At 42.9% G+C, this 12069-nt stretch overlaps 1 protein-coding gene and 1 long non-coding RNA gene across 2 annotated transcripts in view; both read left to right on the plus strand.

Annotated features, from left to right (window-relative positions):
* The first annotated feature begins 281 nt into the window (after positions 1-281).
* ppp1r3cb (protein phosphatase 1, regulatory subunit 3Cb) lies at positions 282-5492 on the plus strand. The gene is made up of 2 exons (XM_078223556.1): positions 282-409; positions 1315-5492. The coding sequence occupies exons 1-2, from the start codon at positions 396-398 to the stop codon at positions 2255-2257; spliced, it is 957 nt and encodes a 318-aa protein (XP_078079682.1). The 5' UTR covers positions 282-395; the 3' UTR covers positions 2258-5492.
* A 2713-nt stretch (positions 5493-8205) lies between these two features.
* Positions 8206-12069, plus strand: part of LOC144500513 (uncharacterized) — a 34451-nt gene continuing 30587 nt past the window's right edge. The window contains exons 1-2 of the long non-coding RNA XR_013498986.1: positions 8206-8328; positions 8442-8548. This is a non-coding gene — a long non-coding RNA (uncharacterized LOC144500513). The remainder of the gene's footprint in view (positions 8329-8441; positions 8549-12069) is intronic.

Here is a 12069-nt window from a genome sequence, read left to right on the forward strand (position 1 = left end):
CCACCTCCACCTCCCCACCTCTACCTGCCCACCTCTACCTGCCCACCTCCGCCTTCCCACCTCTACCTGCCCACCTCCGCCTCCCCACCTCTCCCTGCCCACCTCCGCCTGTCCAGCTGCCTCTAACCCACCTGTGGCGCCCCCTGGCGGTAAGCTCGGGTGCGTCACAGTGCCGGGGCTGTGATTGGCGGCGGCTGATCAGGGGGAGGCCGGCGATTGGCTGGAGATGTCCGTCACGTGTTTCGGGGAGGCGGGGCCGCCTATAAGTGGCCGGGAGCGGCTGTGTGCACTTTCTGAGCGGCTGCTGAGCGGCACGTGTCGGAGGGACTTGTACTTGAAGCTCGCTCTAACTTCGCTATGATCTCTATATTGGTGAAGCTCTTTTAATCAGACTGATGAACTGCACCAGGTAAAGTGTGCTGTCTGCAGCCTGGCAGACTCCCCCTTCCCTCCTCACTGACAGAGAGAGAGCTTCCCCCAGCTCTCTCTGTTAACAGGGGATCCCTCCTTGGAACTTTAAACACCGCAGAGCTGCTCTGACAGCTCCGGGAGGCTGCGTGTGTGTGTAAGCACTGCTCTTTCCAACCTGTTCGCTTTCTTTCCCCCTTTTATACTGAGGCGAAACCTCCTTCTAAAGCCGCTTGCCTTGCAAGCATTGTCGGAAAAGGCAGCACCGCTTCCGACTTTGAGATTTCCATTCTGGCTCCTCCAGCCAAAATTTAAGCTTTGCCCTTCGAGAGCTCACAAAGCACACAGAATCCACCCAGACCTCCCTCCTTTTTCATTTAATTCTTAAAGCTGAACACTTTATATTCTGCTTTACAAACTGTTCTCTTTGGAAATTTGAGCCAAATACTGCACGGGTGAAAGTGGCTTTACAATAGCCAGTGTTAAAATTTGCGTTTAATTTTACTTTTAGTTTTTAATGTGGGGTTGGTGTCCTGGGTCCTTCGTAATAAAAGTTTTTAAACACTTCTGTCGGCTGAAAGTTAATGCTGGCAATCTGAAACGAAAAACAGGAAATGCTGAATAAACTCAGCAAGCCTGGCGACATTTGTGCAGAGAAGATTCATGTTTTGGATCTAAAGTACTTCGAGAGAACTTCATTTAGATCCAAACCATGAATTCTCTCTCCACACATGCTGCCAGACCCGTTGAGTTTATCTAGCATTTTCTTTGGGGGGGGGGGGGGTTCCCTCTTGCCAGCCATTAACTTCTCTTGAAACATGTTCCAGATGTTGAGGGACTTGGTTGCCTTTTTTTTCCCCCTGATTAGATAAGCGGTACATGACCATGTTGAACTTGGTATTTCAGGGTCTACCATATCTTGGATACCAGATCGTTACCAGCTGTGTCTATTATGCCAGTTGATATAGCCATGAGACTCTGTTTGGCTCATTCTCCACCTATGAGGAATTTCCTCGGCCCCTACGGCCCTTACAGAGGGCTGAACATCACCAACAGACTAAAGCCCCTGCGGCCCTGCATCATCTTGAAGGGTGGGACTGACTCCTGCAATGAAGATTGGGCTCAGTCCAAAGGCAAAAGAAAGAAGACGGTGGCATTTGCTGATGACAAAGGTCTCTCTCTCACTGCAGTCCATTTTTTCTCTGAATGTGAAGACTCACTCGCTGAACTACAGTTTGACCTGACTGATCTTGACAACACCACATGTGGACTGAAAGCAAACGACAGAAAGCCCTTGGTCCTGGACTTCTCTCCACCATCTGTGGACTACCTGGAATTCCGAAATCGCCTGAAGAAGAATTTTGTCTGTCTCGAGAATTGCACTGTGCAGGAGAAATTCATCGCAGGCACGGTCGCAGTGAGGAATCTAAGTTACCACAAAGTAGTTCAAATCCGGATAACATTCAACACTTGGAAGAGTTATAAGGATGTGGACTGTACATTTCTAAACAATATTTATGGCTGTTCTGAAACAGACACATTTTCTTTTGCTATTGACCTGCCATCATCTGTACCGTCGCAGGAGAGAATAGAGTTCTGCATCTCCTTTAAGTGTGGAGACCAAATCTATTGGGACAACAACGAGGGGAAGAATTATGGCATTGTTCTTGCCGATTGGAAACCTGATGGGATTCAGGCTCCAATCCCCTTCAAGAATGAGGTGACCAAGGTCCCTGCGAAGATGCAGATGATTGAATACGACCAGTATGGAAGTCCCAGATCATCTTGTGGGCTGTTTCCTGAATGGCAGAGCTGGGGCAAGATCGAGACGGCTCTGCCGTATTGGTGACGGATGTTAGTGTTGCTGTATTGTTTGATGGAGAGTTGCCTCAATTTCCTTATTAAACTTATGAAAACCATGTAGTGACTCTGCAAAGTCCCCTGCTTACTGAATAATCATCAACTTTGCAGTTTGTCTCTCTTCCCTCTTTCCCCCCCCGCCCCCCCTCCCCCACACCCTCAAAAGCTCCCCTTGGCAACCATTCTCAAAATAGATTAGTGGTACTTCTGTATAATACCAGTTACTAATATGGATAATTAATTAGTGTGCAAAAGATGAAAATTTACATTGGGTCCCTGGTGAGAATACTACATTCTGGAATTGTGGTATTTTGTGCCATGCTTGCTATATTTTTGACTCTTTTTGAAACAGTGCAAAGGATTGCATAGGATAAACTAGAACACTTAATGCACTGAATGAAAATGGACTGTAAACCTTTATCTGACTTCCAATCCATTTTAGTGAGGTAGGCAACTTGCAAGCACTATCTCAGTGATCATGTATATGCTGTGATTAGCCATGGGTACATGAAATCCATTGCACATCGTATAGCAGATGAGTGCCTTTTGTTGACTGAATAACATCCTTGGATGCTAAAATGCAGGTTACCAAATCAAATTTGATGCAGCAACAAGAAGCTTTGTTCAAGTAACTGCTCATTTGGCTGAGTTTATAAGTGAGCTATAAATCCATCAGAGTTGTCTTTAGAGCTAAACTGATGGGTCCTCGGAATGCACTTGGCATTTATATTTTGGAAATGTTCATTTTGGTTTTTTTTTTTGAAATGTTTTACTAGTTAAACCTAAAGGTTTTTCCTCCTTTATGAACTTTTTAGCTCACCTCAATCTATTTTTGTAATTGGAGGCGTGGGGAAATCTGACAATCAGAAGGCCTATTGCTAAATAACTAGGTTCTTGTAGTAAAGCTTTTAAACAGCCAACATAATCTTTTGCACTGCTTTTTTTGAATGTGACTAAGGCACTGTATTTTTTCTAATTGTATGTACATATATAGCTGAGGTACTCTGGAAGTGATCCTTCATATTGAAGGCTAGAAAATTAACTTGTATTTGGGTACAAATGGGTTCATAACTAGGAAATAAATTTCTGGAGGCGGCAAAGTTTGATTGGAAGGAACTGGTTGGATCCTTTTTACCCTTGTGGTATTTTGTATGTGCAGGAAGCATTATTTTACAGCTGTAAGTAGTAGATTCTAAATTTTGCTACTCTCTAATTTGGTTTCTTGATCTGCAATGAAATGCAATCACAACAAAACTCATACAGAAAGGCAATTTGGTTCATATTGGTTCATCCATCTAGCAAAAAAGCTTGCTATTCCTTCCCCATCCATATGCAACACAGTGGCAACTGTATTGCAAATACCAGTGGTCCACTACCCTATCCAGAAATGTACTCCAATTGATAAGTCTTTTCATGAACTGAGTCCCAATTTTCCATTTTGTCCACAGCATGTGCCCCTGTCTTTGTTTTATAATTAACCTTGTAACAACTTTTATTGTTTCATTCTGTTTAGTCAGGTTTCCTCTTGGCACTCCTCTTTAGAACCCTAGCTTCACCAGTCTTTCTTGAACCAGTCTGCAGACAGTCAGTCTTGTGATTGTTCCTTATACTGTCTCAGGGTTATGAAAATTTTCCTCTGCTGGTACGCTAATTAAGGTTTCCATTCTGTTTGGGTGTTGTGCCTTCCCCTATATAACCCCCTTTGACCCCAAAATAGTCAGTGATATGCAATTGACATTGTTTTTACACCAGCTTGGCCAAAATGTCTATCTCACCAAGTGTTTGAAGTGTGCCAGGGAACAGAGCTTTTCATATTATCATGGCTATGCATCCAATTCAAATTCTCAAACTGCATTAGTGGGATTTGTATACACATTACACTTATTATCTTGGTAGTAGACACACCACATTAGTGTGTTGCCCTAAGGTAAAGAGAGCATGCCATTTGGCCTACCTGATGCACTTGGTAAAGATAAGGTTACTGAGGAAATGGAAGGATGTTCATAAATACTGGACATGCTGATGTAAAAAGCACTTTCATGCCAGACTTTTTTTTGGGTGGATGACCCTGAGCTGATCTTCAAAGTAACCTATTAAGGCAGTAGATGCCAACCATACCCACATCCCAAGAATGAATATAATTAGGGTTGGGGTTATAATTAATATAAGGAATATAATTAACCCCATACTGGAGTTCATGCTTCTCTGCCTTCCTATCTTTGTTCTCTGGGACTTTCCCTTTGAGCAGCAGATTTCCTGGGATAGATTGAGTGTCTGTATCCTTGCCCCAATTACCCTTGTTGACAACATTGACTACCTCTTTCTCTGATTTGAATGCCCTTGCTGGACCTGACACTTGTTTGTGAAAGTAACATCTGACATTATTACCGATAATGACCCATCTCTCTGCCCAACTTGTTGGTGACACCCACATTTGATCGTGTTGGTAACCTTTTGCTTTCCCTCTGAATCCATTTTTGTTTGGTGTACAGTCATCCTCCCATAAGCTCAGTGCTAGTCATTCCCTTTTATATGCCACTAAGTTGCTGTATTTCCTGTTGAGACTACAGTCCTAGTCAATGCTGATCAATGAACCAATGTTACAACAAATTTGTTCTTCTACCTGAGTTGAGTACCAAAAAGAACACCATGTTTTCCTTTGCTGTCTGCTTTAGCATTACTCTACCTTTGAGCTCTTTGCAGTTTTTAATCTAGATTAAACTCCAAATGTCAATTGAGTAATGTGATTGTGATGTTTGAAATGTGAGTGTGAACTTTGTTCTGATTGTGTGCTTCAGAATAAAAGGACAGGTTATCGAAGGAAAATGTGAAGTGTCAAGACTGGTTAACACGGGCTCAATAATCACTGAAATATTTTTTTACTTAAGATTTGTTGGTGTAAGAGTCAGATTCTTTAAGGGAGAGGAAAAGTCTAAGGGACTTTACTCAAGGACTTGGCCAATCAGGAGAAATATTACAAGAATTATAACAAAGTAAAATCATCCACATTCTTCTTGCCCCTCCGACTGTTTAAGTGACTTTAGAATCGACAGAAGGGATAACTTCGAACATTCTGTGGTTTCCATGGTAATTAATTAATTTTCTAGGTTCTCCTTTGGCTAATTCCATTCTATAAAAGAGAAATGCTTTGAGTAATAATTCTCTCCAGACTTTCCCTTTTTAAGAAATTGTATAAATAAAAATAAATGCTTTATATTGTAAAACCTCTTTGTCGTCGCAATTTGTATGGTATGGACTAAAATGTGAGCGTGGTAGCCATGCATGACATCTTGGATTTGGACAATGAATATTAGTTCCAAAATGCAGTCACAGCTGATTAAACTGTTTTTATATTTTCAGAACATGTGGAACTCACCAACTAAGTGACCACTTAGATTAGATAAAAAGATTGGCCAAAGTAAACCTATTTCCCCATTCTAAAAGCTGCTGACCCACTTTGAACTATTGTTCACTTCTGCAAAATCATCCTAAATGGCAGCTTTCAGACGTAGGGGATAAGATGCAGAACTATTTGGCCAAACAAATTTGCCCACTTAATGTTTTAATTTAGTTGAAGTACTTGTGCTGCTACCTTTTCGCAAAAATTGACAATTCTGTGCAAGGTACTTTCAGTTATTTCTACATAACTGCTACCACACTAAAATTGGTTTCATTTGATGTGTTATGTCTACTATGCATGATCAGCACCTCTTGTGTATACTGACTGAAACATCTAGTACAGCTGAAAGCTGTATTTCACTATTTGGGTTCAATATTAGATGGAACAGTACACTGTCTAACCACATCTTAAAATGCACAATAAGTCTTCAAACGCCTATATACAAACTTAACATTCTGGGAAGGATGGTTGCTCACGTCTTTTTTTTTAAAAAACAAAATTGACCAGAACCTGGGAATGTTTGCAAAATATTTTCCCCACAGTAGATTGATTCAGAACTGGACAGTATAATTTAAGGTCTTGCTTGTTTGAGTAGCACTTGGCTGTACTGTCTACAAGGAAGAGTTTAATGTCTTTTTCTGACAACACCTCACATCTGAGGTAAGTCAGTGAGAATAAATCGAAGATTTGCTGCACTAGGTACATATCTGAAAGCCAACCCTTTCAGAGTGCAACTGATTCACCTGTCTGCAGAAATAATTTATCTAAGTGGTGTGCAGCTTCCTCAGATCAACACACATGGCATAACTGCACCTTTTGGAAGTTTATCAATCCTTTGTACTTATTTTCCTTTTAAGTGAATATGCCTCTGTTCCAATCCAATGACAATTGGCAACTTGCCACCATTTTAAAGGAATTCAACCTGTCAGATGGGAAATCCTTGAATGTTAATACCCAATAAGTTTGTCTCTATTATTGCAAATTTGCACATTCTGTTTGTCCTCCAGATAACTGTTGGCTTCACATTGTAAGCAATGCAGAACTTTTGTTTCAGATTGTGTACTTGCATACCAGAAGTGCTATTACAAAACTATTGAAAACATGCTTTCATAGTGTTGTGTATCTGAACTTCACTATTTATGGGCAACTCCTTCCTAACAGTTTGTACAGCCATGGCATTGGGTGAACTTGTGCAGTTCCAGTTGTAGAGGCAAGATTTGAGGCTCAACTTTCCTGTGTGCAACCCAACTCCCCTCTATTTTAAAGGGGAGAGACTGGACAACTGGCAGCTGAGGTTAGAAAGCCGGAGGGCAAGTAAACTGGGAGGAACATTTCCTTTCTTTGACACACAATATTAATGTTTGTCCTTTGTAGTGCATGGCCAAGTTGTTTACTGAGCAGCCAAGCAAACACAAAATAAGGTTCTGCCACTAGCAAGTTGACCCCTTTGAGCTTTCAGGTTACTTCACGACTGTGTAACTTGGAGGGAACATTGCTTATGATTTAATTAGATATTCAAACATTAAACTGTTCTGTGCTCTATATTAGGCTTATGATTCCAAAAACTACCAGTTCTTGGGTGTTTATTTGGTCCTTCTACATGAATCCATATTGTTCTGCTTATGTGATTACATAGATTAAAATGCAACTCCAATGAAAATTTTAATTTGTCTTATTTCCCTAGTGTGTATAATCTCATACTTTTCCAAAATTACATAATCTACCAACTTTATGGGCAGAATGTTTACTTTGTGGACCTGCTGTCAGCAAGGTGGGGGAGGGGGCAGCATGGATTGAGTATTGATGGGGATTGGGTGGGGAGGGGGGGAGACTTTTAAACCTGGCTATGTTATTAACATTGCACTTTCACATTTCTAGACCAGTGTACAGGTGTGGTGATGACCTGCACCTATCAATTTTTATGAAAGTTCCCAGAATAGATCAGACCAGTTGCAATGTAGATTTGTAGATTTGTGATTGAAGAGTGGAGCAAGAACAAATATGGCTATGCAATGTGTGAAGTCTGTGCTAAACCCCTTCCCATTCCTCCCCTCCCCCAAGATTCTTGTTGATGCATCCCCAGAAATGAAGCCACAGACTGGGAGCACCTGAAAACTAATTGTTTCAAGTGGGCAACTTCTCAAACAAAACTGGCTCAAAGTAGTTGAAGTGAGTAGTGCTGGGGGTATGGGTGGATGCCACGGTGGGGGGGTTTAATGGATGGGTGCATCGCAACTAGTGACAAGAGGTTCACTGTCTATATTTTTGGTAGGGAAGGTGAGTGTCCTGTCTCATTCAATTGCCACCCCCTACCCACCACAGACTTCTCCAGCATTCTCCTGCACAGCTTTTCTCAGACCAATACCTAGCAGCCCCACCTACACTCCTCTCCCTGGCATTCCCCACAGCCCATCTGAACAGCCAACACTGACACTCTCCTTGTCATCTGATCCATGCTTCCCATGCCCCATAAATGTCATTCCGTCCTCTCCTCACAATCCAATTCTGACATTCCTAACTCTTTGCTTTCCTTACAGAAGAGATCACTGACCCCTGTGGAGTTCAGCAGGGTGGTGCAGGGCGTGGTCATTGACAATGGAAAGATGAGGGTTTCCCAGATATCTGGTGTCGGAATTTGATATCACACGGCCACATGACATGTAATGCTCACATTGAATTGCTGTCACATTAATTGAAATATGAGCATGGCACAATGATGACTTTGAATGTTGTTCCCATGCCAATTCTAATTCACGTCTTTCATCTCCCACAGGTCCCCTAAATAAGGAGCAGGGGGTGACTTGGAGGTAGTTGTGCACTGAGGAAGCATTGTCACTTGACCCATCAGCATCTTCCACCAGCACGAATATACAAACCTTGGTAAGGCCTTTAAGGCAGTTAGCTAGGTTGTCACTTGGAGAGCCACACATCAAAAATGTTGGACAGGTACAGCAGTGGAGAGTCCCTGTTGGAGGATGGAGAATAATTTGAGCTCAATGCAGATACTTAGACTCTGGGATGGGTGGGGGGGTGGAAATTAGCTGTGGAAAATGTGGGTTTCCAGCTGTAGTGTGCCAGATTGGATCTAGCACAGCTACCATGATATCTTTGGCCTTGTTGCTGAAAACCACCTACTTGGAAAGAGTGGTCACCAGCAGACATAGCAGCCAATCAAGAGCATACTTGGGTCTTCACACTCAGCCTGCCATTTTAAATTGGACAGAGGAATCCCTTCCCTGACTGTTCAAAGCCTCAATGTAGAGCAGGCAAAGTTCTCTCTAGCCCTTGGCTAGCTGAAAGGCATGGGTAGATCATGTAGGGAAACATGCATGTGGGAGCTCTGCATGAGGCACTCCCATTTTTAATTTGTTCTCCGCTTCCCTCATTGCTACATTGGTCATCAAGTCTGCCCCTTATAGGCCCCAAAACAGAATGCAGCCAAGCTGAGAGCTCCCACCCCCCACACACACAATCCCACTGGCTTCACCAGTCGTACAGTGAATGTCATTGGTATCAGTCACCTGAGATACACTTGTGTAGAGCAGATTGTTAAATTCTGCAGATGTCATGAGCAAGTCCATAGAAGGAGCTGGAAACTAAGAGCCATGGTGACCTTGGCAGACACTGCATGCTTACCTGATCCACTTATGAGGAGGTTTTGTTCCAGCAGGTTGTAGATGTCAATGACCTGTCGTGAAAGTCAACCTCCTGAGGCAATATTTTGCTTGGTCACATTGCTATCGTCTGCCAGTAATCCTGTGCTGAAGATACAGCTTCAATCTGGAGCTGTACACTAATACATGTGACAAAAATCAAATCAAAAAAACTGTGTCCACCCTGTCTTCCCTGTGGGGTGGTATGAGGAGAAACCAGTTGCTCCTACTACTGGTGCTTTTATTGTTGCTGACGCTGCTCCTTAGCAGAAGTCCAAGCTAAAGCTGCATGAACTGTTCCCAAGCTGCAGTGAAGGCTGGCAGGTAAGACAAGTCCAAGATAGCTGAAGTGACCTCCAAAGCAGTGTAAACATTTTCTTGAACAGATCCTGTGAGGAAAATTATTCGCATAGATAGGGAACCAGCATTCCTGTTTCTAGTATTGCGGCTGAGGGGAGAACGAGACATCCATGGCTGACGAGGAAAGTCAAGGACAGCCTAAAAGCAAAAGAAAAAGCAAACGAGGTGGCAAGGATTAGTGGGAAGCCTTTAAAAGTGAGCAGAGGACAACTAAAAAAGCAATAAGGGGGGAGAAGATGAAATGAGTGTAAACTAGCTAGTAATATAAAAGAAGATGGGAAGAATTTTTTAAATATGTAAGGTAAGAGAGGCAAAAATAGCCATTGGACCACTGGAAAATGAGGCTGGAGAATTAATAAGAAACAAAGCAATGGCAGAGGAACTGAATAGTTACTTTGCATCAGTCTTCATGGTGGAAGATGCCAGAGTTCCAGGAGAGTCGGGGGGCACAGGTGAGTGTAGTGGCCATCACTAAGGAGAAGGTTCTGGGGAAACTGAAAGGCCTGGAAGTGGATAAATCACCTGGACTGGATGGACTGCACCCCAGACTGCTATCTCTAAAAGAGATAGCTGAGGAAATTGTGGAGGCATTGGTGGTGATCTTTCAGGAATCACTGGAGGCAGGGAGGGTACTGGAGGACTGGAAAGTAGCTAATGTAACACCACTGTTTAAGAAGGGAAGGAGGCAGCAGATGGGAAATTATAGGCCGGTTAGCCTGATTTAGGTCATTGGCAAGATTTTAGAGTCCATTATTAAAGATGAGATCGCAGAGTACTTGGAAGTGCATGATAAAATAGGACTGCCTCAGCATGGCTTTGTCCAGGGGAGGTCATGTCTGACAAATTTGTTAGAGTTCTTTTGAGGTAACAAGGAAGTTAGATAAAGGAGAACAGTGGACGTGATTTATTTAAATTTAGATAAAGGCCGGGAAGGCCTTTGACAAGGTGCTGCATAGGAGACTGTTAAAGTTAAGTGCCCATGGTGTTAAGGGTAAGATCCTGGCATGGATAGAGGATTGACTGACTGGCAGAAGGCAGCGTGGGGATCAAGGGGTCTTTTTCAGGATGGCAGCTGGTGACTAGTGGTGTGCTTCAGGGGTCAGTGCTGGGACCACAACTTTTCATAATATACATTAATGATTTGGAGGAAGGAACTGAAGGCACTGTTGCTAAGTTTGCAGATGATACAAAGATATGTAGACAGGTAGTATTGAGGAAGCAGGGGGGCTGCAGAGGGACTTGGACATGTTAGGAGAGTGGGCAAAGAAGTGGCAGATGGAATACAATGTGGAAAAGTGTAAGGTTCTGCACTTTGGCAGGAAGAATGGAGCTATAGACTATTTTCTAAATGGGAAAATGTTTAGGAAATCAGAAACACAAAGGGACTTGGGAGTCCTTGTTCAAGATTCTCAAGGTTAACGTGCAGGTTCAGTCGGCAGTTAGGAAGGCAAATGCAATGTTAGCATTCATGTTGAGAGGGCTAGAATACAAGAGCAGGGATGTACTTCTGAGGCTATATAAGGCTCTGGTCAGATCCCATTTGGAGTATTGTGAGCAATTTTGGACCCCATAATCTAAGGAAGGGTGTGCTGGCCTTGGAAAGGGTCCAGAGGAGGTTCACAAGAATGATCACTGGAATGAAGAGCTTGTCGTATAAGGAACGGTTGAGGAATCTGGGTCTGTACTCATTGGAGTTTAGAAGGATGAGAGGGGAATCTTATTGAAACTTACAGGATACTGCAAGGCCAGAGTAGAGTGGACGTGGAGAGGATGTTTCCACTAGTAGGAAAAACTAGAACCAGAGGGTACAACCTCAGACTAAAGGGAAGATCCTTTAAAACAGATGAGGAGGAATTTCTTCAGCCAGAGAATGGTGAATCTGTGGAACTCATTGCTGCTGAGGGCTGTGGAGGCCAGGTCATTGAGTGTCTTAAAGACAGAGATAAATAAGCTCTTGATTGATAAGGGGATCAGGAGAATGGGGATGAGAAAAAAATTCAGCCATGGTTGAATGGTGGAGTAGACGCGATGGGCCGAGTGGCCTAATTCTGCTCCTATGTCTTATGGAGGCACAGAGCCATCAATGCTTTCCACTTATTGTCTCAGACAATTTTCAGATGGCTCGGGAAAACAATGCCGTAGCAGTTAAAACTGGAATGCTGCTTAATATGCTTTGAATTGCTTTTAATTTTAATTCCTAGAGGTGCACACACGGGTTTCCTGCAAACGGGAAAAAGTTCAGACCAGTTCAAACCTAAAGTGGGGACAAACGGATGACAGCTGGATTTTACTGGAAGTGACCAATGAGCTGGCAATTCTACTGAATTCATCAGAAATACAGTGGGGCCTCCCAATTTCTGTATAGGCACCAATACTTAGCTGCCTTGA

The sequence above is a fragment of the Mustelus asterias genome, chromosome 11, assembly GCF_964213995.1.
Source record: "Mustelus asterias chromosome 11, sMusAst1.hap1.1, whole genome shotgun sequence".
Lineage (NCBI taxonomy): Eukaryota > Metazoa > Chordata > Chondrichthyes > Carcharhiniformes > Triakidae > Mustelus > Mustelus asterias.